Genomic DNA, 27,069 nt, shown 5'->3' with positions numbered 1-27,069 from the left:
TCAAGCCGTACGCCGCTGCGCAGACGCCTCTCATGGGCCGGACGTGACGTAGGAAGAGTTCCGGCTTCGGCCTCTGCCGCTGCCGCCGCTACTTCAGCCGCCGCCGCCGCCGCCGCCGCCGTCGGGGCTTGTTATTTCTAAAATGGCGCCCCTGGACTTGGACAAGTATGTGGAGATAGCGCGGCTGTGCAAGTACCTCCCGGAGAACGACTTGAAGGTGAGCTCGGTCGGGGCGGGAGCGCCGCTGGCGGGGCTCGCCCCTTCCGGCAGCGGGGCGCCCGCCGGCCCGCCCTTCTCTACGCGGGACCCCCGCCAGCATCCCGTCCCGTCATGGTGGAGGGCCTGACGCGGTGCCGGGCGACCCGGCCCGTTTCGGCGTCGCGCGGAGAGCAAGGGGAGCCCGGGGAGCGGGAGTCCGCCGAATGCCGTCCCGGGTCCGTAGCGGGGAGCCCGGGGGATGTCGCGGCCTCTGCCCCAGGGTTGCCCCTCCTGGCCTTCGGCGGCGGCCTCGGGGCTCCGAGCCCTAACAGCTGTGCATGGAAGACCCTTCTCTTCTCACCCGGTCCCCGGCCTCCCGGAGTCCGAACCGGGCCCCAGCGGGCAGTGCCCTCGGCGTGGGGTCATCCCTCCAGAGGTGGTGACAGGAGCTCTGGGTGGCCGGCGTCTGACAGATGCCCCGGGCCCGCGACGGCGGCCCCAGGGTGTTTAGATTCCCGAGGACCGGGCAGCCGCTTGGGCGAGAGGTAGGAGGAAGGGATGCCGAGGCGTCTGTCTCCCAGCCTCTCCGCCCAGTTGCTCTTCAGGGGTCGGGCTTCCTTCTGCTCGTTCGGGTCGGAGTCCCGTTTTCGAGGGCGCCGCGGAGCTCGTTTAAGTGGACGATGTCCCTCCATAAGTCCCTCCATAAAAGACCAATGCCTTTCTGTCTTTGGCGTTGTTCCCCCGTGATCCCTTCTGAACTCAGGATCGCCTTTCCTGGGTTTCCTAACGGAGGTGGGTGGTTTTCTGTCGCTGCCGAATCCAAGTGACAGTCCCCGTGTGCGCGGCGAAAAGGGAGGAATGTCAGGCTTTGACAAGTCTCTCTTCCTGCGTCTGTTAAACCAGCGCTCAGGTGTCTCGCAGTGTTTCGCGGTAGTGCTGCTGTTTGTTTTTATTTGTTCAGTTAACTTTGGTTTGCTGAGAGGTGAGTAAACTGTCAATAGCTGTTTTTGCATTTTTAAAAAAAAATTCTTTAAGCTGTGGGCTTGAAGCAATTTATCTTTGTGACTTTTTTTTCTCTTAAGGAAGATGTTTCTGGGTTTTTGTTTTTGTTTTTTTTTTTTTTTGCTCTTTTTTTTGATACAGGAAGTTGGTATTTAACCACGGTCAATAAGTATGCAAAATGTTAAAGGCCAAAGGAGCTGTTGTGAATGTAACTTGTTTTTACTTATAGGAGAATTAATGATAGGGCTAAATGATAGGGAGTCATCAGTCTTGTGCATTTTCCCCTTCTTCATGGGGTGATTTAATTAAACGGGGACAAAACCAATATTAGTAGGAATGTAGCTTTCATACTCACCTGAGTCTTTTGTGGCTCCTTTCTGTTAGGTGCTTTTTTTTTTTTTTTTTAAGATTTTATTTATTTGTTTTTAGAGAGGGAAGGGAGGGAGAAAGAGAGAGAGAGAAACATCAATGTGCGGTTGCTGGGGGCCGTGGCCTGCAACCCAGGCATGTGCCCTGACTGGGAATCGGACCTGTGATGCTTTGGTTTGCAGCCCACACTCAGTCCACTGAGCTACGCCAGCCAGGGCTTGTTAGCTGCTTTTTTTGGGAAACAAATATACCACCAACATTAGTACCCAGTTCATGGAAAACTAACCCAGGCATCTTTAGGTAGCATTATTAACCCCACGAGGGAAGTGGGTTTTTGCATATCAGTGAATCATGGTGAAATTTTTGGTTCTTTGACATATGTAAAGTTGTTTTAAGTTTTGGGTTTTATAATTAGTAAAATGTTGCTTATTATGAAAATGTATTTTGATATTAACTTGAAACTAGATATTGAAATGATTCGGATGATAATCACTTGGACTTTCTTTAGCCCTTTTAGTTTGATAAACATTAGATTTCCTTCTCACTTCAAGGAAATATAATTATTAAACCATTTAATTTCCCCTTGCAACACAGTTGGATGTATTAAGCATGTATCTGTTTCTTTTTCTTTTTTTAAAGATTTGATTTTATTTATTTTTAGGGAGAGGGGGAGGGAGAAAGAGAGGAAGAGAAACATTGTTCAGTTGCCTCTCAAACGCCCTCAACTGGGGACTGGCCAGCCCCCAGGCATGTGCCCTGACCAGGAACCAAACTGGTGACCTTTTCATCCCCAGCTGGATGCTCAGTCCACTTAGCCACACCAGCCAGAGTGTGTGTTTCTTAATAAACTTTGAAAAAAAATTTTGGGCATCTACTGGGGAAAATTATGAATTATTATTATTATTTTTTAAGATTTCTTTTTAAGATTTTTTATTTATTTATTCTTAGAGAGGAAAGGGAGGGGGAGAGAGAGACAGACAGACAGACATCGAGAGACATCAATGTGCCGTTGCTGGGGGTCATGGCCTGCAACCCAGGCATGTGCCCTGACTGGGAATCGAACCTGTGATGCCTGGTTGGCAGCCTGCGCTCAATCCACTGAGCTACGCCAGCCAGGGCATGAATTATTTTTTTTAAGTGGAATTTTTTTGTGATGGAACTGTTTTTACCACATTAATTTGCTTGTGATTTAATTTGCTCATCTCTGGCTTATTTAAAGAAATTTAATTTTATTTCTACTTCTTGGCATGAAGTGCACACTAAAATTAGGCAGGCCAGAAAGTATTCCAGGAGCACCTTTTCAGAGGCTTCAAAGCCAAAATAAAAGATTCTGTCAGAGGAAGAAAAGAAATCATTAGGGCCATTTAATGATCATTATGGAAAAGATTTGATCTGGTAGAAAAGACGGAAATTCACTGTGTTTTAAACTGACTAGAAGTTGGAGGTACTAAATAAAACAATAAATGCATAAGATGTTCTAGATTTAATTATGATTTCTCTATACCTAACTGGAAGTGATCAAATCACTAATACTGATTCAAATCTACATAACTGTTTTGAAGGAATAAAGATGAAATATAAGAGCGAATGGACCAAAGTGTAACCTTTTTTAAAAAAGAGGTCATGCAATTCTCATCCACAAAAAAGATTTCAGAGCTGATTGTGGAAGATACAGATTCCGTATCTGGCTAAGTGGAAGAATGAATGATAAAAGGCAGGTGTACTGAAAACTTAAATTTCAGTATTGTGTTGGTCAAAAAGTTCATTTAGTTTTTTTCAGTACAATGACTCTAGTAGTGCTTAGTTGCCTTTAACTTCATTTGAAACAATTTTGTTAGATTGTATTGACAATTTTGTTAGATTGTATTGTGACAACTGTCATAACAGCATGCATTAAAAAAACTTACCAGAATTGGTGAATTTTTGTGCAGCCATTTTAATATTGGAGATGGAAAAAGATATACAACATTTTCATTGTGTTATGCTTTATTATTTCAAGAAAGGTAAAAATGCAACTGAAATGCAAAAAAAAAGATTTGTGCAGTGTATGGAGAAGGTGCTGTGACTGATCGAACATGTCAAATGTCATTTGTGAACTTTCTTGGTACTATTGACATTTTGGCCAAATAATTCTTTGCTGTGGGGCTGTCTTATGCATTGTAAGATGTTTAGCAGCACCTCTGGCTTCCACCCACTAGAAGCTAATAGCAGGAGATAGCTGACATACTCAAAATATCCAAGTCAATAAAGTTATTGGTGAAAATGAAAATGTCTTTTATTTTATGGGAAAAAAAATGTAACGGACTTTTTGGCCAACCCAATACTTAGGCAGTTGATGGGTTCTATAACTTGGAGATTGTTGGAGCTTTTGAATGTTTTTTAAGATTTTATTTATTTATTTTTAGAGAGGGAAGGGAGGGAGATAGATAGAAACATCATGTGCGGTTGCTGGGGGTCATGGCCTGCAACCCAGGCATGTACCCTGACTAGGAATCAAACCTGCAACACTTTGGTTCGCAGCCCGCGCTCAGTCCACTGAGCTATGCCGGCCAGGGCTTGAATGGTTTTTAAAGGTGGTGCTGAAACAATGAAATTGCACATTGAGTTGGTGTTCACTTTTTTATTGAGGAACTGAAGACTGTTACCATGGTAGGGGGTGGGAGAATACTAGTGTCTATCTCAGAGATGCAATGTAAAGAATTGTGTAATTCCTTAGTAACTGCTTTTACGGATTAATAGTCAATGTAATCTTTCTAGAACTCACTTTTATGTTTAGTCTGAGCCATCCCAGAGTTTTTCATTTGAGACTACCTACTTTGTAAAGTTGTACCTTTGTCTGAAATGCCTCCATAAAGCTTCAGAGAACTTTTTCCCGACATTTGAACAACCTTTTGCACCATCTAATTCAGCCTTTGTCTGATTTTATAGATTGTCATCATATATTGTAGTTTTTATCCTTCCATGCTTATATATGTCCATATATATTTGTCACCTTATTGCTTGTCTTACTGATCATGCTATTTACCAGAGTTGTTTGGTTTGCATGGTATCTTTCTTCAGGTAATGCAAGGAAAAAGGAACATAGTAGAGGACTTCAGCACACACCATGGCTTTATATAGGGCCAGAAGAGTGTGTTCTGTATTTTCGAGGCTCTTTCACGGGGCCTTGCATTTTGTTTGTTGCTTTGGCCACTGAATCACATTTTCCTGTATATTCTGAAAATAGACTGTAATGGTGCTGTCTAGTAGAAATAAAATGCTCAGAAATGTAAGCCTGAAAATACCTTAAAAAAGTAAAAAAGAAACAGGTGAAATTAATTTTAGTAATTTTAACATTATTTCAACATGTAGTTGATTTAAAGTTACTAATGTAATTTTTCCCCTTTTTGTATTGTCTATGAAATAAGGTGTGTATCTTACATTTATGACATATCCCAATTCAGACCGGTCACATTTAAGGTGCTCAGTAGCTACATGTTGCTGTGGGTGTTGGATGGGACAGTGCATGCCTGCAACAACTCCTCAACCCATTCCCTAGAATTGCAGAGCAGAGAGTTAATCAGCTTTCGTCTAGTTCTGTACCCTTCTCACTTTACCGAGGGGAAAACCGAGCTTTGTAGCGTTAGATCTGCCTGAGGATGTCCAGCTAACCCATGAATTAGGTTGGAAAGCCTCCTTGCAGAGCTCTTTGTGATACAATTAGTAGCCTTTTTAGGATGGCAAATAGCTTGCTTTTCTATGTATGTTTTCCACTTCCTACCTGGGTTTTTTTTACATTCTGTTCTAAGCACATTGGACTGCTGTCTTCTGACCACATGCCCTGCTTCTGTGCTTCTTTGCTTCTTTGCAGTCTGTTTCCACTCCTGCTTAGAACATACATAATACAGATATTAAATTATTTAATATTCAGTGAGTTGGTTACTAATATCTGCCCTGCTTTATAAACAGGTGACTGAAACAGATTAAGTAACTCTCCAAAGTCATACAGCTGTAAGTGGAGGAGCTAGGATTCAAACCTAGGCAAGTCTGGCTCCGGGTTTCTTGTCCTTAACTACCACTGATGCTTCCTCTGTGCAGTACAGTCCATGCCTCTTTTGAGCTTTAGCTTAGATGCCAGTTTCTCCATGCGGGGCACTTGGATTCTATAGTCAGAATTACTAGCAATGATTAGAATTTACATAGCTACTGATAGTTTTCTGACCACCTTCATGTCCATTCTGTTATTTACATACTCCTTGTGATAGGCAGAGTAGATGAATTGGTGAAGTTGAAGTGATTTTTGCCACATTGATTCAGCAGAGTACATGCCTGAATTAATTTATTACTAAAAATTTCCATTTTTCCTATACTTTGCTCTATAGCATTTTTATTCCATACATACTTTTTTTTGCTTTACACTTTTTATTTATTTTTTATTCAGTTACAGTTGTTACAATTTCTTTTCCCCTTTTGCCCCTTTTCACCTAACCCACCCCTCTTTCCCACAGTCAGTCCTCTCTCTTGTCCGTGTCTGTGAGTCATTTGTACATATTCTTTGACTAGTCCCTTCCTATTCCTTCCACCATCCCCCTTCCTACCTCCCCTCTTACAGCTGTCAGTCTGTTCCATGTTTCCATGTCTCTGGTTCTTTTTCTCATTAGTTTATTTTGTGCATTAGATTCCAGTTATAAGTGAGGTCATATGGTATTTGTCTTTCGTCAACTGTCTTATTTCATTTAGCATAATAGTTCGGTTCCATCCATGCTGTCGAAAAGGTAGGGCTTCTTTCTGCTGCATAGTATTACATTGTGTAAATGTACCAGAGTTTTTTAATCCACTCATCTACTTACAGGCACTTGGGCTGTTTCAAACACTTAGCTATTGTAAATAGTGCTGCTGTGAAAATAGGGATGCAGAAGTTCTTTTGAATTGGTGTTTCAGAATTCTTAGGGCATATTTCCAGCAGTGGAATAACTGGGTCATAAGGCAATTCCATATTGAGTTTTTTGGAGGAAATTCCATACTGTTTTCACAGTGGCTGTACCAATCTGCATTCCCACCAACAGCGCAGTAGGGTTCTCTTTTCTCCACATCCTTGCCAGCTCTTGCTGTTTGTTGATTTATTAATGATGGCCATTCTGACAGGTGTGAGCTGATATTTCATTGTCTGTACATACCACTTAGAGTATGTATTCTGTCTTGTATGATAGCAAGTGTGTCTGTCTCTACTGTTAGACTATAAGCTTCTTGAAGGCCAGGGTCATATCTTGTTTATTGTATTCTCCACAGTCTTAGATCACTGCCTTGTATGTGACAATCAGTATAAGGTTTTTGGCATCAAACTGTATACTGCTTTACAAAAACATTTCTTTAAATGTTTCCTGTGTCAAGTACTATTCCCTGTGGGTGCTAGAGGTAGAATCTCATACTTCTCTCTGCTTTTGAGGGGCTCTCAATATAAGGGAGATAAAGAAGTAAGGGAGATAGAGAAGTAAACAAATGATCATTGCATGGTGTGCTAAAATAGAGGGCTGTCCCGTGTATTGGGAAACAGAAGCAGTATCTAACTCTGAGGACAGAGATGGCTTTACAAAAGAGGAACAAAGGAGAGGATGAGTCGAGTTTACTCAGGTAAACAAAACAGGAAGGAAAGAACATGTAGATACTATGTGCCATGTATAGCTTAATCTGAAAGAAAGAACAGGGTTGATTTGAGGAATTTGAGGCAGTTGGTATGTTTGGAAGTGGTGCTGGGAAGACAGGCAGAGGACAAATCATGGAAGATAAGGCTGATAAACTTTTTATCTTTTAGGTTGTATAAGGTGCATTTATATTTTAAAGGGAAACACCATACTGTGACTTTTTTGATATTGTTTAAAATATGGCTAACTAAAAAACAAAAGTAGATTCAAAGAAATCTATTACAGGAATACATTGTGGTATGTGGTAGGAGTGACAATGGTATCTGAATGGAGACACTGCCATAAACAGAAGAGTGCCCTTCAGAGATTTTTAAGGAAGTGACACTGGGTTTTAGAACTATTATGGCAACATCATGGACCATGGATTGGAATGGGACAGGAATTTCATAGAAGCAATAGAGTAGGTGACATGAGAACTTGAAGTAACAAGTGATTCTGATGTTTAAAAGGAAATGAAGAAGATATAATGGAACCTGTTGACCGAGTAGGTCTAGGTGATGGGGAGAGGGAAAAGTTCAGTGTAATCTCTTAGTTTCTGGCATGGATTACTTAGTAAATACTATAACTAGATTAAGGAATGCAGGGGAGTTTGGTTTGGGCAATACTAAATTTGAGAGGTAGAAATGTTCAGAAGACTTGCATACACACGTTAGTTAGTTAATAAATAGTTATTGATTGCCATATGTGCTCCAGGCATTGTTCTAGTAGTATTAAACTCAGGAGGAAGGTCAAGACCAGTGGTTCTCAGCTGGGAGTGACTTTGCACTGGAGGATATTTGGCAATGTCTGGAGATATTTTTGTGTGTCACAGCTCAGGGTGGGGGTTCCTTTGGGTATCTAGTGGTTGTAGAAGCCAAAAATGTTGCTAAACATCCTATAGTGCACTGGACATAAGCCCTCACAACAAAGAATTAATCAGTAGTAGTGCTGTGGTTGAGAATTTAAAACTCAGTGTATTTGAGGGACAAGAGGGAACAGGAAGACAGGAGCAGATAATAGAATGGAACTGTGAGCAAGTTTCTTAAGGAAAAGGTAGGCAAGGGAAATAGGATCTTCTCCTCAGAACGGGGGCCATGAACCCCTAATTATTTAAGGATTAGGAATTAATTGGGGACCATAGAAAGAGACAGGTATAATTTGCCCTAAATTTGGGATAAGATTAAGAATCTTGCTTTTTTGGTTAAGTAAGAGTAACCACATTTCTTACAAACCAAGCAGCAAAACAAAACCGGAAGGGCTTTGGAGGAGCTTCTCCCATGGCAAGGCTGGCCTGAGGCCACTCTATATAAAGCTAGCTGACATATGCAGAGTTTGTGCCGAGATTTCATGGACTTCTTATTTTTGGGTTTGCTTGATAGGAATTTATAAGCTACTGCTGAACTGGAGAGATGAGAAGCAATGATTTTGGCTTAGAGACTTAACTCTAAATCCTCAGTTGGGACTGTAGAAGTGGCAGTTACAGGAGGCAGCTGTTACTTTATTCAAGTTAGTGTGCCTGGCCTCAGGTTAAAGATGGTGCCTGAGTAGTTTACATGTGTTCTCCAGGCACTCACTGGCCTTTGAGATTGGCAGGGTTTCACAGTGATGTTTTTTATAGTGTACTGTTACTTTTAGATCAGTACTGGGGGTATGGAGCAAACTCCTTGCAGTTCAGGAGGCATTACGGGCTAGGAGAGCCAATTATATGGGGGTTCACATTCTGGAACATTCAAATATGGAAACCATGGAGGGTTTCTCAGGAATTTGTGCCGTGATTACTTTCAAAATGTGAGTTAAATGATAACTCACTTGGTTCCAAAAGGATATAGAGTGGTTTACAAAGATGCATTCAATATAGCAAGGTAAATTATATTCAGAATAAGTGAAGGAAAGGGAAAATAAAGGTAGGAAACCAAGATGGGACCATCAGTAAAAGTGAGAATATACTTTCATATATAAAATAAAAGCTGTGATAATCAGGTTACTTCTTTGAAATTATGCCCCAAGCTTTCTGGGAGGCTGCTGAAAGAAGGGAACTGATCAATTAAAATATCACAGAGTGGCTGTGGCTGGGTAGTTCAGTTTGTCAGAGCATTTTCCTGATATGCCAAGGATATGTTCTTCCGTCAGGGCACATACAAGAATCAACCAATGAATGCATAAATGAGTGGAACAACAAATTGACGTTTCTCTTTCTCTCCTTTCTCTCATTCCCCATTTCTCTCTTTCTAAAAGCAAAGAGACATTTCTCTCCTGGGTCCTCCTTGAAGGCAATTGTTCATTCACAGCATTCTATGTACGTTGTTTGTCGCCTACACAGTGACAAGCTATAGAGAGGACCATCTCCTACAATGTCCCTTACTACAGGTTGATAACATGACATTAAAGTGCAATTTGGGAAAAAGCAATTGGGAAGGGAGGGTAGTGCAATACATGGTGAGGACAGACCTCTTTAAAGGACAATCTGAGTTTAATTCAGGGTGGAGTTTATAGTGGGTTTGTTTGGGTAACATTTTAACAAATGATCTTTAAAGGGGTGTAATAAGTGCAGCCCTCAAATATATAAGTAGCCAGCACTTTCCTGAGAATGGGTAATTATTAATAGAAAGATTGGCATTGTAGGAAATAGAGAACTTGTCTCTCCCAGAGATGCATTGTGGAAAGAAGAGTGGGAGATGAGCTTCTTCAGTGGCTTTTGTCAGAGGATGTGTTGGAGGAAACATTTAAATTGTATTCATGGTATGTGCTCTGACCTTCAGTGATAGAAATTAGGACTCTGCTTAAAAGATGTGAAATCTGGAAGGAAGTGTGGATGGGACAAGTGTCTGACAACATGCAGGTCTCATATTAACCAACAGAAAACTCTGCCTACTCTTGAACAAATTGCAGCAAAGCACGTCTAAAAATACCTTTGGTGGAATTCTCTTTGAGGAGGTTGGGTGAGTGTATCTGAAAAAATATTCTAAGTATTATTTGAATAAGGCATTATATCTAAGAAAGGTGGGTAAGGTCCTGAGATGGTACTTGAAAACATCCCTGTATTGCCCTGGCAGGTTGGCTCAGTTGGTTTATTGTAATCCATCCCTAGTCAGGGCACAGACCTAGGTTGGGGGTTTGATCCCTGGTCAGAAGGCAACCAGTTGGTGTTTCTGTCTCACATCGATGTTTGTTATCAATGAAAGCGTGTCTTCAGTGAGGCTTAAAAAAATATCACTGTATAGTTTTATTTTAAAAATTGTACGGTAGTAGAAAAAACATTTTTAAGGTATTAATTGCTACTTTATGAAGCTAACTTAAAAAGAGCAGCGCTCTTTATTCCGGTAAAATGAGGAAAAAAGAAGGTGGTAATAGAAGACTATTAGAAAAATATGGGCCAAACATGGCATATTCATTCTTTGGAGATTACCTTAAGATACATGGAAGTGAGTTAGGGTTTTAAAAAATGCAGATAGTAGGTTATAAGCTTCGGGAGCTAATTACTGTAAACATAATCTCATGATCATCAAAGGACAGTTTCCTTTCCTATCAAACGATGTATTAGTTCTTGTCTTTTTGTCATATGATTGTTAGTTTTAATATTGTAGTAAAAGATTACATTTTGTCTTTTCTTCTTACAGCGGCTATGTGACTATGTTTGTGACCTCCTCTTGGAAGAGTCGAATGTTCAGCCAGTATCAACACCAGTAACAGTGTGTGGAGACATACATGGACAGGTAAAATTTTATGAGCAGATTTTTAGCTTCGTACTGTCCATAGTTCATGTGTGTTTCTACTTGAGCTGCAAAGAACAAACAAACAAAAAACATCAGTTGGTGGTGGTTGGCTAAGTTACCTAGTCTGTAAGACACGATTCCTGGTTACTGGTACAGCAAATAAAAGCAGTGGTCAAATTATTCATGGAGTTTGTTGAAATTGTACCTGCAAAGTAAGTAGAAAGCAGCCCTGTTGTTCTGTGGATAGTGGAAGATAAAAAACACAAATGTGGACCGCTCATAGTTACTATGATTAATAAGAGATGCTTTGGTTTTAGGGACTGATTTTCTATTCATTTTATTCTCTCCTATCATATTTTGTTGAAAATTTCTCATTTCCTCAGTGGGATTGAGAATAGCAAAGGTTCAGAAAGAAAATTGTTGGTGCATGATTTCACAACAAGTCACTTCTAGGATGGAATGAGAGGGATTTAGTTCATTAATTTTTTTTCATCTGCTGGTTTTTGTTTGTTTTTAAGAGTTTCAAGGCAGGATGGGCACACCTCATCTTTAGGCTCTTACTGTCAGTGTTTAGCCTAGTGTGTTTACGAAGTTTTTTTTTTTTTAAATAGGGCAATGAAAAGTGAACTGATCACTCTTGGTTGTATGCATACAGTGGAGTTGGGGCTACAAAACATACATGCATTGTGAACAATATAATATTTATGGGTATTAACAATAATAACTGTCTTACATGCAGTTTCCCTGACTTACATATAACTGCCTAAAAGAGCAGAAATGTGAGTAAATTGGTTGTGGCTGAGGGCTGCTCAATGAGTGAAGTTCTATTTTTACTACTTACAGGGCTGTTTTCTTTTTGGCTTTCCAATCTGTTCTCTGAATGGTTGAGATTATAAGAACTCTGGCAGCTGCATATTCTTGGCTTCTAAACAGAGTCCCCATTATGTCATCTGTAATCTGTTAGTAGATTTTAGGAGTAGATTTCTTAAAATTTCCACGTAATTTCTCTCCAAAAGATAATAAACATTTGTATTTTGCTGACATAAAGTTCCTTAACAGATTCCTAATAGCTAGACTAAACTAAGCAGTGTTTGCCTCTACTTAAATTAAAATTGAGGGATTATTGAGAACTTTTCAGTATATGAATTACAGTCATGTTCAAAGGTCAGGAAGTTAGAGACAACTTCAAATTGCAAAAATCAATTTAAATTATAAAATTGTACTTCTGTATCATATATACCTTCATCCCAATATACAATTCTTGCGAACATTTATTTTATGCTTTGAGGTTAACAAAATGCTTTTTCCCATGTTTCATTTAAAAGTTTTTCAGAAGTCCTGTAAGATTGGATCATTTTATAGAGAAGCAAACTGAGACTGAAAGATTAAAGAGTTAGCCCAAACTCTCAGAGCCCTTAAGGGACAGAGCAGAGATTTGAAACTCAGTTGGGGTGCTGGGTAGCCTATGTTAATTTAAGTCTACCACCAGACTGTGAACATTGTTTCTCTTGTACCTGATCCTTTGAAACAATTGCTAATCAAAAGCATGGGACTTGTGGAGCTTCTACCCCTAAACTAAATGTAAGATGTGTCCTTTGGGTCTTGTACAGTTGTCTTTCCCTTGGGCAGTTCTGGAATTGTGGGATTGGGTTATGAGTATAAATAAATATGCTGGCAAACATATGTGGCTGTCCGTTGGTATCCTGAGGAGATTGGCTCCAGGACCTCCCACTCAAATCCTGGGGTCTCCAGTCCCTTATATGGAATGGCCTAGTTATTTGCATATAACCTATGTACATCCCCCCCATATACTTTAAAGCTAGATTACTTATAATACCTAATAAAATGTAAATGCTATGCAGATAGTTGATTAAAGAATAATGGGAAGAAAAAGATAAGTCTGTACATGCTCAATACAGACACAGTCATTGTAGGCCTAACTACATGGCACATGTTAGCAGAAACATAACTTCCCTCCCCCACCGCCCCCAAATATGTTCGATTTGCTGTTGGTTTAATGGGGATGAGTCTGCCATGCAGAATCCAGAATCTGCAGATGAAAATGACCAACTGTAGTGCTGAGAGGCATTGAAGCAGTGTAATCTAGTGAGGAAATGGTAGACTTCAATATCAGAGCTTCCTTTAAATCCTGACTTGGCTACATACTAGCTGTTTCAGAAGCCACTTAAACTAGCTCATAAGTTCTCTAAGTACGGCCTGTGGATCCTCAAGGCCCCCTAAGGTGTCACAAAATCAGTTGAGGGTAGAACTGCTGGTACCTCAGAACAAAGCAAGAGAGTAGCACCAGACTCTGCTGGTTGTCATTGTCTTCGGTACCACCATGCATGCCCAGTGAACTAGAATACCGCTATCACATTGGATGGTCCTCGATGAAGCAGTGATATTAATTGTAATTTTCAACCCTGAGTAGATACTTCTTAAAAAAATTTTTTTTATTGTTGTTCAATTACAGTTGTCCCCATCCCCATTTTTCCCCCTTTAGGCTTCTCTGCCCTATCCACCCCTCACCTCCCACCCCCCTCATTCAGCACCCCCCCCCCACATTGTCTTTGTTGCTGGGTCCTTTATACCAGTTCCTTTCCTTGACTCTCCCCCTTCCATTGTCTCCCTCCCCTCTGGTCACTGTCAGTTTGTTCTTTATTTCCAAGTCTTGGTTCTGTTTTGCTCACTTGTTTTGTTGATTAGGTGGAGTAGATACTTCTTTTGACCCTGGTGAACTAGGAAGTCTGAACAAAGCACAGCTGCTGCACGCCAGAGAAAGATGGCTTGCTCCAGGAAAAGTGCTTGTGCAGTTCTTTGTATTGCGAGCTGAGTAGCCTCTTTTTTTAGGGAACGCTATTTTTACTTGAGAGAAGAAATGACTAACCATGGGTATGTGGCAGCCATTTTTGCAAAAGTGAAGGAAGTCCTGAGCCAGTCACTTTAGAGAACACAATGGATAGTATTTGTTGCCAATGCCAAAATTTGAGTTTTCAAATGAAAAATTGGAATTTTGGAAGATTTGAGTCTACCACCATGAAGTTAACACCTTCAGATATTTAAAGACTTTTCTGATGAGATGAGTGGTTATAATAATCTATCAACAAATAAGGCTTTTGATGATGTGTAATGAAATGTTATTTCCATGTTAATCACTCAAAGTGTTACACTAGTTTATCTGAGTATGATAAGACTACTTTTCAAGTTTTGATATATTAAAAAAAGAATATGCACCATTATCTCTAAAGGTAATTAAAATAACTTCTCCCTTTTGTAACACAGACTTACACATATGGCTTTTCTTCATATACTTAAATCACTCTAACCCAACAGACTGAATTCAGAAGCAGGGAATGAGTCCAGCTGTGTTGTATTTAGTGAGACATAAAAGAGACTTGCAAAAAATGTAAAACAGTGCCGCTCTTCTCATTCAATTTGTTTGTTTTGGGAAACAGTTTATTTTTTCATTAAAATATGTGTATGTTACTATTTAATGAGTTATTGGTTTTTAAAATGAATTATTAAATGACCTGTTTTAATTTGTAATATAGTAAATACTGATTGATATAATCTACATAAAAGCTTTCTAGAGACCTCTAATTTTTAGGACTATGAATGGGTTCTGAAACCAAAAAGTTTAAAAACCACTGAGCTAGCCAACTGTTTTCTACCCTTTAATGATGGAATAAAATCCACTTCTCAGGATTGGTTTTGTTTTAAAATGAGAACATTTACAGAGTATGGTATGAAAAACACATAATAGATGGTAGAGATTATTTGTGAAATGATAAGGTGGACTTCTGTTACAGAGTAAATTATCTGTACATGTTCTCAGTAAATGTTTATTAAATAATTTTGGAAAAAAACTTTCAATATAGAGTAGGAACTATGCATCCCAGAAGCAGAATTTTTGTCTATTAAACATACACAGGGTACATGGAAACTTATAAAGCTTTTATTCAAGAACATATTTTTATAAACATCAGTAGAAAAATTTAAGTTCACTTACTCTTCTACCACACTTTTATGAAAGCAGCTGTTTTGTAAAGCTTTTTAATGTTCCTTTCCTGACTTTGTGTGTATACATACTCAGATTTTACATAGTAAAATTGTGTAGTTATATTGTTGGTATAGTTTTGTGTTCCATTCTTTTTCCTGATTATTTTTCCATTTTTCTACATAGTTTCCATTATAATCATTATTTATGACCACACACGGTTACAGTCCTTGAGTTGGTAGATCATACTTTATTAAAATGTTTCCTAATGTTAATCATGAAGCTTTTTTCTTTTGTTATTCTGAATGCTGTTGTAACACATTTTTTGTGTATTTACACAGATTTTTTTTTGCATTTAGGATATAGTCAGAGAAGGGGAATTAGTAGGTCAGAGTTACACATATAAGTACATAATACACTGAGAGTGTATATACGAGGTCTGTCCAGAGGGTATCAGCCATGTAATATGAAAAGTAGAGACACTTATTGAAGAAGATACAAGATACAAGGACCATGGTACATAGGACAATGACACCTCAGTCTTCTTCAAAGTAGGTGCCTTGGGACCTCACACAGTTCTCCCAATCTCCATCAGGTACCCCATCATATTTTCCTGAATCTCATCGATGATTTGGAATCTCTTCCCTTTCAAAGGTGATTTTAGTTTTGAGAAAAGTCAGAAGTCACAGGGCGCCAAACATGGGCTGTAGTGGGGCTGAGTTACCTGGGTGATTTGATGTTTTGCCAATAAACTCTGCACCAGACATGAGGCACAAGTGGTCATGTTGTGATAAAGCTGCCAGTCACCAGTTGCCCATGGCTGCGGCTTTCTGAATCACCGGAATAGTTTCTGTGGAGGAATGTTCAAGCTTAACGCAAGATCTGATGCAGATTCATTGCTCTACTTGGTCAGTCATTTTTATTGCAACGGCCACACAGTACACATGCTCACTCAGTGGCATCTACCGCCCCCACTGACTATTACAGTGAAGTTGTCATTGTTCACACATACGCATTCCAGTCCACTCTTCTTGAACGTTGTTGTGCAAACTGTTCTTGTTATATTAAAAATGGCTGGAGTTTTTTCGGACAGGGCACGTATATATAGATCTATAGACATTTCTTTTTTACTGCTCATTCTATGTGTGTGTGTGTGAAATATGTAAAGAGTGTATTTGCCTAAACACATCATATTCCTTTGAAGGGAGGGACTCTACATAGTAGAAATAGCAAATTTTTGTGGGGGGGGGGTCTTCCACTTAACTGAGATTGAACAGTTTTGTCACTTGTTTCTTAATTTTAAGAAGATTGGAGAATTATATTTTCAATTTTCTAAAGTTTTGTTTAAATAAGTAATAACCCTTTAGACTTATGAAAGTATTCTAAAGGGGAATGCTTTATTTCAGTAGTTAACATTTAAATTTCAGTTTTATTCACTGTTACCAAGATTGCTATAGTGTCTTGAGTAATGGAAATTTAGGTAATATTACTTTCAAATGTAAAAGATAAATGTGTAGGAAATTATTAGTTGTAATTGGCATAGTTTATTACAGTCGATTCCTTTAATCCAAAATCTTTTTAGAAAAATTGAAGTTTTCTTTAAGAATTAGATTGGGGTAATCTAGTTGATTGACGTTACAAATGTATAATTAGTCATTTACCAATTTTCAGTCAAATAGAATATGGTGAAATATACGATTCCGTTTTTACCTGTTACTGAGAAGACACTGTATATCTGTGGACTCTGAGGGTACACATTTCCAACAGTAGAGTGTAGGAAGGTAGATCGATTTGTTCTTCATGGCCTGAAGTGTCATGTAAGTTTATTCTTTGAAAGAAATTTTTTTTAAAAATTTTATTTATTTATTTTTATACAGAGGGAAAGGGAGGGAGAAAGAAAAGTAGAGAAACATCAATGTGTGGTTGCCTCTCACACCCCCCCTACTGGGACCTGGCCCAAAACCCAGGCTTGTGCCCTGACTGGGAATTGAACCGGCAACCCTTGGGTTCACAGGAAGGCACTTTATCCACTGAGCCCCCTAGCCAGGGCTGAAAGAAATGTTTACCTGTGTGTTTCCTTTTATTTCATTGAAATAGAGCTGAATATGTGAAGGGATGGTTAGGTTGGCTTATTGACAAGTTAGGTAACTGTTAAGTTAAATGATTTCAAAATCTCAAATGATGGGTGAGGAGATGTATGAAAGAAATTTGAGAGGGAGGCCTATAATACTAGTGATCTAGGAGTGGCTTTAATGGTGGCTGTGAGCTTTGTTGTAATGCCTTTTTTGCAGGGGTTGGGAGCTGCGTCCTTGGCAGTTTTGCTTATACTTTTTTTTTATTAATGTAAATATTTGAAGTCCTCTTAATTAATACTTCTTTACACATTTTGTTCTCAGTTTTATTATTTTACTCCTTCATAGAAATTTGTGATCAACATATATTGCCTTTCTTTTATAGTTTTATGACCTTTGTGAACTATTCAGAACTGGAGGTCAGGTTCCTGACACAAACTACATATTTATGGTATGTAAACACCAGTGATATCAAGTACTTACTTAAAAATATCTGTCCCATTACATGTAAATTACAAAGTAATTTTTGCCATGTGATAATGACTATTTAAATATCTGAAAAGGTGATTCTATATTTTTCTACATTTTTCCTTATCCTCTAGTTGAGAATAAATGCTTTAGTAAACTGCTGTATACGTAGGACTGGGTTGCAGCCCTCAGTAATGTTTGGGCTGAAAAATATCCCAGAAGTGCTACTAAAAGGGATAAATCTTTACTCTTATTTTACCAGACTTTTTTGAGCATTCATTTTTATGTTATTAATCCGTGGATTGATGAATATACACACTTGCTATTAAGAGTCATATTTACTTAACTTTTCTTTCAGAATGTAATGTTACTGTTTTACTTTTTCTGAATCATTCTGTCATGTTTCTGTCCTCTGAAAGTTTCTGTGTCACTTTCCTATTATTTTTTTAGCTGTTTTCGTATTGGTCTAATATTGGCCTAAGTAAAACGTTAATGGGCATGTCATCATATGCCATTGTTAAATACAAAGCTGAACATAGAACACTGTTATAATTGTGGTATTTGCTTTTACAGAATAACCCTATTCAAGTTGGCAGCTCTTCTGATACAGTTTAAATTATTTTTGAAATTTATTTTAAAATTTGGATTTATACGTGATTTTAAAAAAATCTGTTAATATAGGTAATAGAGAATTGGAAAAATGGTAGTTTTGCAGGGAAAATCATTGAGAGAATTGTACTGAAGTTACCTGTAGGCCTCTTAAATTGTAGATTAGCACAAACACTTAGTAAAAACAGCCTATTTATTTCCATTTGAATTTTTGTCAAAACTCAATTTCCAAATAATTCAATGTATAACTCCACATTTTTGTTATTTTGGGCTGTCTCTGAATTTGTAAAGTTTGGTGTAATTTTTAAAAATATTGTTGCTATCATATTGTTTATAACTGTAAACTTTTACTTTACAGGGTGATTTTGTAGACAGAGGTTACTATAGTTTGGAGACCTTCACTTACCTTCTTGCACTAAAGGCTAAATGGCCTGATCGTATTACACTTTTGCGAGGAAATCATGAGAGTAGACAGATAACACAGGTGTATGGATTTTATGGTAAGACCTTCTATTTTTGTGATTCTGAATATTGTTTCACTTTGCTCTTTGGGGGAAAAATCACGTAAGTCATACATGTGCTTTATAGTAAGATTAGAAAATACAGATAATCTTTTTCTGCTTTCTCACTTTCTTTAACTTCCCCTCTTCCCTCAGTCAGTGGAAAATCTTTCCTGGAGAGAGAACCATTCTTAATTGTTTGGTCTGTATCTTTTTATTGGGTTGGCCAGTAAGTCTGTTATATTTTTTCCGTAATATAAAAGACACATTTTCCGTTTCACCAATAACTTTATTGATTTGGATATTTTGAGTATGTTGGCTATCTCCTGCTATTGGTTTCTAGTGGGTAGAGGCCTGGGGTGGTGCTAAACATCTTCCAATGCATAAGGCAGCCCACAGCAAGGAATTATCTGGCCATAATGTCAGTAGTACCACCAAGAAAGTTTGCAAACCACTTTTGACATGTTTGATCAGTCACAGCACCACCTCCACATGCTGCACAAATCCTTTTATTGTGTTTCAGTTATGTTTTTACCTTTCTTGAAATAATAAAGCAAAATATGTTGAAATAATTGTGTATCTCCTTCCACCTTATATATTGAAATAGTTGCACAAATATTCACCTATTTTGATGTTTTTAATGCATGCTGACATGATAGCTGTCACAGTCTAACAAAAGTGTTTCAAATGAAGTGAATGGCAACTAAGGACTACTATAGCCATTGTACAGAAAAACCCAAATGAACTTTTTGGCCAACCCAATAGATCAGTGCCTCAAAGTGTAGTGTTCAGTTTACCTCATTGGAATCATCTGGGGTGCTTGTTAAAAATGTAGATTACTAGGACCTCCCTGCAGATCTTTCAGTGTGGGGTCCTTGAATCTACTAATGGTGAATGTTCTGCACACTCAAGTTTGAGATTCCATTCTATATGTATGTACATATTTGTATGTGCTTGTTGTATACATACATGTGTGCACATACACACCACACTAAAATGAGATCACACCTGTTTATTTTCATTTAATATTGTGACCTGCCGTTTTACTTCATTAATGTTATTTTTATAGCTGCATTGTATTATACTGTACGGACATCCTATAATGGTATTAAGTAGTCTCTAACATTGGATATTGGAGTTATTTTTAAGTTGCTGTTACAGTTGTCCCTCCCTATATCATGGTTCAGTTGTTGTGGCTTCACTGTATTGCGGGTTTTAAACCCTCAACAAGTAAACTGTGATATAGTGAGGGATGACTGTATACCTCACTGGTGAGTACCCATATAGAATTTTATATGTTGTTAAAGTTGCATAGGTTTAAGAGTGTAGAAAGTGTTTAAGAGCATATGAAGTGTTTATAAGAGTGTGGGAAAGGTTTATAGGAGTGTGGGAAGGGTTTATAAAGACTTAAAATATATACAAATAATAAAATAAATATAACACCGCTACTTCATGGATTTTCACCTATCGCGGGGGTCTCTGGAACATAACTCCCATGGTAGGTGAGGGATCACTGTATATGCATAGCTGAATGAATATCCTTTTACATATATGAGGTCTGTCCACAAAAAGTCCAGCCATTGTTAATATGACAAGAACAGGTTGTGCAACAATGTTCAAGGAGAGTGGACTGGAATGTGCTTGCGTGAACAATGACGACTTCACTGTACTGGTCAGTGGGAGCTGTAGTTGCCAGTGAGTGAGCATGTGTAGCATGTGGCATGGCCTTCAAAACAACTAAGTAGAGCAACCAGTCTGCATCAAAGTTTGAGTTAAGCTTAAATATTCCTCCACGGAAACAATTGGATGATTCAGAAGGCCACAGCTATGGGCAACTGGTGATTGGCAGCTTCATCACAACAACATGCCTGCTCACACATCACATCTGGCGCAGTTTTTTGGCAAAACATGAAATCACCCAGGTGATTCTGCCACCCTATAGCCGAGATCTGGCACCCTGCGACTTCTGACTTTTCCCAAAACTAAAATCACATTTGAAAAGGGAGCGATTTTAGATCATCAGTGATATTCAAGAAAATACAATGGGGTGGCTGATGGCGAATGGGAGAGCTGTGTGAGATTCCAAGGTGCCTACTTTGAAAGGGACTGAGGTGTCATTGTCCTATGTACAATGTTTCTTATATCTTCAATAAATGCCTCTATTTTTCATATTAAATGGCTGGATACCTTCTGGATAGACCTCATGTGTATTTATATGTGTGTGTGTACATACACACATGTTCATATATATGATATCCCAAAGATCTGTGAATATGTTTTTACATATATGTATAAAACTATATATACAAATATTATATGTATAATTATATATATATATATAAATAAAATCTGTGCCCTTGCCCCAGAGAATCCCAGGACCTCAGGGATTAGAAACAGAATTCAGCCATTAAAGCAAAATAGCTGCTTTTATAAACACTTCTGTGTGATTTAAGTTTTTAATGAAGAAGGTTAAGAAGTTCTTTGAAGAAGAATCATTGAGATTATTAATATGAATTTTCTTGCCCACAATTAAGGCATATATTGAAAGATTTGAAAATAATTTTATAACCCTTTAGTTTTAGATTTTTTATTTTGAATATTCTGTTTATATTCTGTCAGTATAAAGATAAGCTGAACTCTCTTACTCTCTTACTAGTTTAAGCTGAATTTCTTTTGTCCCAGTATTTAATGTATTCTTTATTTATTTTTTGTTTTAAAGATTTTATTTATTTATTTTTAGAGAGGGAAGGGAGGGAGATAGAGAGAAACATCAATGTGCGGTTGCTGGGGGCCGTGGCCTGCAGCCCAGGCATGTGCCCTGACTGGGAATTGAACCTGGTTTGCATGCTTTGGTTGGCAGCCCGTGCTCAGTCCACTGAGCTATGCCAACCAGGCTATATTCTTTATTTTTATCGGCAGACTCAGAACTGCATTACTGAGATCTCTCCTGTTTCTTTTATAGATGAGTGCCAAACCAAATATGGAAATGCTAATGCCTGGAGATACTGTACCAAAGTTTTTGACATGCTCACAGTAGCAGCTGTAAGTTTATGTAAATCTTTTTAAAACCTCAAGTATTTTCTTACCAGTAGGACTTTGCATGCTTTTATCTAATTGTTATTTTAGTTATATTGACATTATTAGGATTCATTCATGAATTCAGATGTGACTGAGTTTATTTTTGTATGTTCAACTCTTTGTTATCTTTTTTGTTAGTTAATAGATGAGCAGATTTTGTGTGTTCATGGTGGTTTATCTCCTGATATCAAAACACTGGATCAAATTCGAACCATTGAACGGAATCAAGAAATTCCTCATAAAGGAGCATTTTGTGATCTGGTTTGGTCAGATCCTGAAGATGTGGATACTTGGGCTATCAGTCCCCGAGGAGCAGGCTGGCTTTTTGGCGCAAAGGTCACAAATGAGGTAAAGCCAACGTTTTCAGAAAAGTGATTTGTTGGTTGCTGATGACTAAAGAATTACGGTGGCAGTAAACAAACTTGTAGCCTAGTTTATTTAAACTGGTGGCTTTGGATATCAGATTTCTCATGTAGGTAGTTCCTGAGTGGTTAGATGAGAAGATGTAATGTAAACACCTCTTTCAGCATCTACACCTGGTAATACATGTAAAATAAGTGTTCCTTTTCTTTCAAATACTGTGATTAAGTAATGAGATAAAGCAAGAGTAAGATAGGCAACTTTAAAAATGTATATTTTAATGTTTACATTTTTAATTGTGGTACAATTAACATGTCATATTAGTTTGAAGTGTACAACATAATGACTTGATATATGTATATATTGTGAATAAGGAACTTCTTGAGGTTCAGCTGTTTCCACACACTTGTACACACACAGGTGAGCTATATTGGGAAGTAATCCAACATGGAATCAGAGAGAGCTAGGTTCAGAATAACTTGTTACTTATCTTGTCTGAATCTCTGTTCCCTTAAATTGCAAAAGAAGGATAATAAATCTTTGGCTGAAGTTCTTCAGGAACCATACTAAACCCTCAGTAAATGATAGATATGGTAGCAATATATTTACTATTAAACCATAAAAACTTTGTTTCACATCTGATAGTACCTGTAGAATGCTTTTCTTCCAGACAGAGACTTCTAATTGTGTGGCTGTATGATTTCTAAAACTTAATAGACTCGGGCCAAACTTGTTAAAGTTTGTATGACTTGTGTTTGTATAAGTTGTACAAACGTAAGTTATACAAACTTCTGTAGCTAATAACTCATTGAAATTACTGGGGGTAACTGTAGGATGGATTTTATAATCATGAGAGCTGTATTTAGTGACAGGGTTTATACTTTGTTTATTATATATTTAGGTTGATTTTTTAAAAAGCTATATGCTGGATACTTAACGACACCTTTCTGAATTGCAGTTTGTTCATATCAACAACTTAAAACTCATCTGCAGAGCACACCAACTGGTGCACGAAGGCTATAAGTTTATGTTTGATGAAAAGCTGGTAACAGTATGGTCCGCTCCTAATTACTGCTATCGTTGTGGAAATATTGCTTCGATCATGGTCTTCAAAGATGTAAATACAAGAGAACCAAAGTTATTCCGGGCAGTTCCAGATTCAGAACGTGTTATTCCTCCCAGAACAACGACGCCGTATTTCCTTTGAGGCCTTAGCCCATCCTGCTGACCGGTCACATTTTTCTGCCCTCTTCTTATCCCAACTTTTGTGTATTACCCTCTATAATATACTTTTTATTGAGCACTTTGCTGCTGAAATGCTGCCTCTTGCCTTTTTTTTTAATTTTAAATTATCTAAATTTATTGTTTGTTATGGTGTTTATAGCAATGTTTTCCTATCAGTTTTCTCCCCCATCCCATCCCCACCTTGGACTCATCTGAGAAGACTTGAGAAATGTCTTAATACTCATACTGCTGCATGTAGCTCTTGCTTATTTACTGGTCTGGGGGAAACAAGATGTGTTTCCTTTTTATAAAAAGCCAATTGACAGAAAAGACTACACTGAAATACTCCTCCTTTTGTATCATTCAGCCTTTTGTTTTAGTTTGGTAAGTTTTAAGAAATTTCAGCAGCAAAGATGTTATTCAGTGGGCACGATGGACTGCAAATGCCTAGAGTTATGTATACTTATCCCAGCTGTAAACTTCATTGTCCTTTGTTGGATGATATTTTAAATGGATAAAAATAAATTGGTCTAAAGGGCTGCCCTCCTTGTTGTGTTTTTAAATTTCAGTTAAAAACTGCTACAATTTATGACTTTGTACATTAAGATAAATTGTATTGATCTTTTTTCAGATTCCTTGTATTTTTTAATAAAGTAATCTTAAATAAAATCCAGATAGGTTAAAGTGTTAGAAATTTTAAACAGCTTACATTGTTAGCTTAAAGTTATTCTTTTTTTTTTTTTTTTTAAGAGTTCTTGACCCTTTGGTTATTGAGTTTAAAACTTCAACTGAAATTCAGTACTATTTATTTAAGAAAAAAAATCACTAAACTGTGCCTAAAAACATAACTGCCATATTAATGTTTTGGTTTATATCCTCTATAGTAGTAGAAAAACATTTAATACTTGTAATACTGATGTGTTCATTTGATACCAGTTGAGTAGAATGTGATCAATCCAGTTTACAATCTATCATGAGTATCATTAAGTAAAATCTATGTACTTTTCAATAGGAATCATTCTCTTGCTGTAACACTTGACCTTAACTTTTAGAAAGTGTTCATTTTCTAACTGCAACTGGAAAGGTTGAAAAGTCAGGACTCTTGTACTTGTGAACTGTAATCTGAAGCAGGTTTTAAAAAATGTAGAAGGAAACAAATTGTCCTTTTTTGTAAAGGTCTGTGATACTATGTTTCGGCTTTGTGTAAGTAATTTGAATATCCAAAGGGTTGTGATGATCAGTTCTTGATATGCAATGTCCACTAATAAGGACAAGTGTTCCAGTGTCTCTTATGACTGTGGTCATAAATGATGTTGGAATTTACCATTTTGTGAAATAGTTGGTATCATTTTACTACTATAATTAATTTTTGTCATTCCAGGAAATCTTTGTGAAGCCAGCCAATTAATAAAGCACTTTAGCATCTGTTCAGGTAGTTTTGAAAACCAACTTTTCCCCTTCAGGATAAGAACTTCCAGGTTATCTAAAAATGCAATAAAAATCTTTATAGCCTACGCTTCTTGGAACATAATTTTTCATCAGGGTTTTCTTTTATTAAATGAGCACAACACTTGCAATTTTTTTCCCAACCACCCAGCTACTTGTATAATTTTTAATTGTATAGCTATATGAAAGAAGTGGCTAAGACATTTGCTGCACACACTTGAACTGTTGGGTCAGTAGCTTTGTGTCATTGCCCTGACCCCAGTGTAATTCAGGGGGAAAGGTATTAATCTTACAGGGATATGTAGCTATGTATTTTACTAATTGTTAAACACTGGAAATTAATGATGCAGACAACTTGGTGTGGTGTTTAAACAGCTCTCTGCAGTATTTTTTTTCTGTTACCATAAATTGTATTTAAGTGCTTCCTCACCTCTGCTTTTAAGTTGTACCAATAAAACCAGTAACCCCGAGCCCTCCCTTCCCATTCGACACTCCCTAGCGTAGATTGTTATAGTTGTTGTAGTTATCCCTGTAATGTGACTTTGATTTTTAAGTCATGGTGTACTGCATTTGTTTGTCACTAGTTGGGCAAGTGCCAATAATGTTCTGTCTGTTTCCTTAACTGCCATCTCTGTTCTGCCTGATTTTTTTTTCTCTCCAACTGAGTAATGGCTTTTTGCATGGAAAAAAATAGTTTTTACTATTAGACATGTAAAGGGAAGAGAGAGTGAATGTATTGGACTTTGTAAGCCTAACAGGAATATTTGGGTTCCTCTACGAAATAAGGGCTATGTACTATATAGAGTAATCAGGTGGTGGACGACACTTGCAAGTCATAGGTGTGTAGACAGAAGGATCTGTTACTCCCTGTATCTAGGCTGAATGTAAAATCCCTTATGTTGTATTAATGGGGGTAATAACTATTTTTATTTGCCTATGATATACTTGGTTTCTAATAAAGTATCCTAGGCTCTAGTGAGAACTGTCTACTTTAATTGCCAATCACTCCCTTTCCTTACTTGCCTAATATATTCTTGGCGAGCTTTTTATAGATTAGTGCTTTTTCCTGAAATATCTCACCATTTGAAATGTGTTACTTTGGGTGTGATCCTAAAAAGCCTGGATCAAGAGCATACCTAACATGAGACCTGCATCAGCTCCTACTCCATCTGGATGTCTAGAACTGTTGGAAGATTTTGACGTCTTAAATCCTGGGTTTTGCTTTTGAATAAGGTTTGAAATATTGTTCCTTGCATTAAGATTTGTGTGTTTTTGCTTTGTAAGCCCAGCACCAGGTTTTGGAAAATGCCTGTATTGTGAAAGCAAATCTCAACTTTCTGAGCCTCTTTCATTGTGAGAAATAGAATTACTTTACATGAGCCTCCAGAAAATTGTGTACCTGGAGTTGAAGAGATTTAATAGCAAGAATCCAGATTTTTAAATGTCATTGTTTTTTAACTGCTAATGTTTGTAAAGCACCTTCAGTTCTTTGGATGAAAGGTGCTATATTCTCTCAGTGTAAATTAATAAAAGTGTTATAGGAAGTTTGTCAGAAAATTTTATCTAATGCATAGTCTGTAGTATGTCCCAACAAGAAGTTAGCATTTTATATAACACAATTTAAATTAAAAGTGATTATTCCTTCACTATTCCTAACCCGTATTGCTTGACCCGTTGCTTGACTAGTAAAGAGAAGTGAAACTTTCTTGTTCCGCATGTGACTCTGAGCTCAGTGTTCATCCTTTAAAGGCATCATCCATTGTTATGTCCTGGGTCCATGCCCAGAACCATGCTTCATGAGATTGTCACAGTTCTTTCGGTTGTGTATTTGCAGTGCGCATTCATGCTGAGGAAATAATACAGTCGTAAAATGCCAGGAAGCATTCCCAGAGCCCCCTAGCATGATGCCAGACAGACGATGCTTGAGGAAGTTTGGTTCCTTATTCCCCTCTTACTGATACGTGCTTTACCCTTGTGAGAGTATGCTTATGCTGGCTTAGATCACTCAGATGTGTTTTGTTGTTGTTGTTAATCAAAAATGCATGAAATTTATGAAGATTTTATTTTGTGTGTGTGTGTCAACAAAAATACTCATGACATAAGTACATTTCACTAACTCCCTGGGCACCCACTGTTGTGCTCAACAACCTGCTTTTGTCTGCAAATGGGAATGGGATAGAGAAGACCGCATGGCAGCATTATGGAATAGTGGAAAACATAGGTTTTGTGATCAGATATAGGTAAAAACCCTAACCATGCCTGGCAGCTAACCCGTATTGAGCACACTTAGCTAAATGTCACGATACCCTATTTTGTGGTACTCTTACTATGGCTCTATGACAATATATTACTTTTTTTTTATCAGACAAGTAA

General features: G+C 37.8%; 1 protein-coding gene across 2 annotated transcripts; it reads left to right on the top strand.

Moving 5' to 3' along the window:
- PPP6C (protein phosphatase 6 catalytic subunit) lies at window positions 1-26,240 on the top strand. 2 transcript variants are annotated; one of them, XM_045846282.1, is made up of 7 exons: window positions 1-217; window positions 10,847-10,942; window positions 17,397-17,462; window positions 18,447-18,588; window positions 21,551-21,630; window positions 21,805-22,014; window positions 22,985-26,240. In XM_045846282.1, exons 1-7 carry the CDS (start codon window positions 143-145, stop codon window positions 23,231-23,233), a joined length of 918 nt encoding a protein of 305 aa, XP_045702238.1. In that variant the 5' UTR covers window positions 1-142; the 3' UTR covers window positions 23,234-26,240. The 2 variants fall into 2 exon arrangements, with proteins under 2 accessions (XP_045702238.1, XP_045702239.1); XM_045846283.1 differs by lacking the exon at window positions 1-217 and adding an exon at window positions 242-434.
- The last annotated feature ends 829 nt before the right edge of the window (window positions 26,241-27,069 follow it).

The sequence above is a fragment of the Phyllostomus hastatus genome, unplaced genomic scaffold (genome assembly GCF_019186645.2).
Source record: "Phyllostomus hastatus isolate PE091 unplaced genomic scaffold, TTU_PhHast_1.1 phas_contig_495, whole genome shotgun sequence".
Classification (NCBI taxonomy): domain Eukaryota; kingdom Metazoa; phylum Chordata; class Mammalia; order Chiroptera; family Phyllostomidae; genus Phyllostomus; species Phyllostomus hastatus.
Note: the sequence above shows the minus strand (reverse complement) of the source record. Positions and strands in the feature narration are given on the sequence as shown.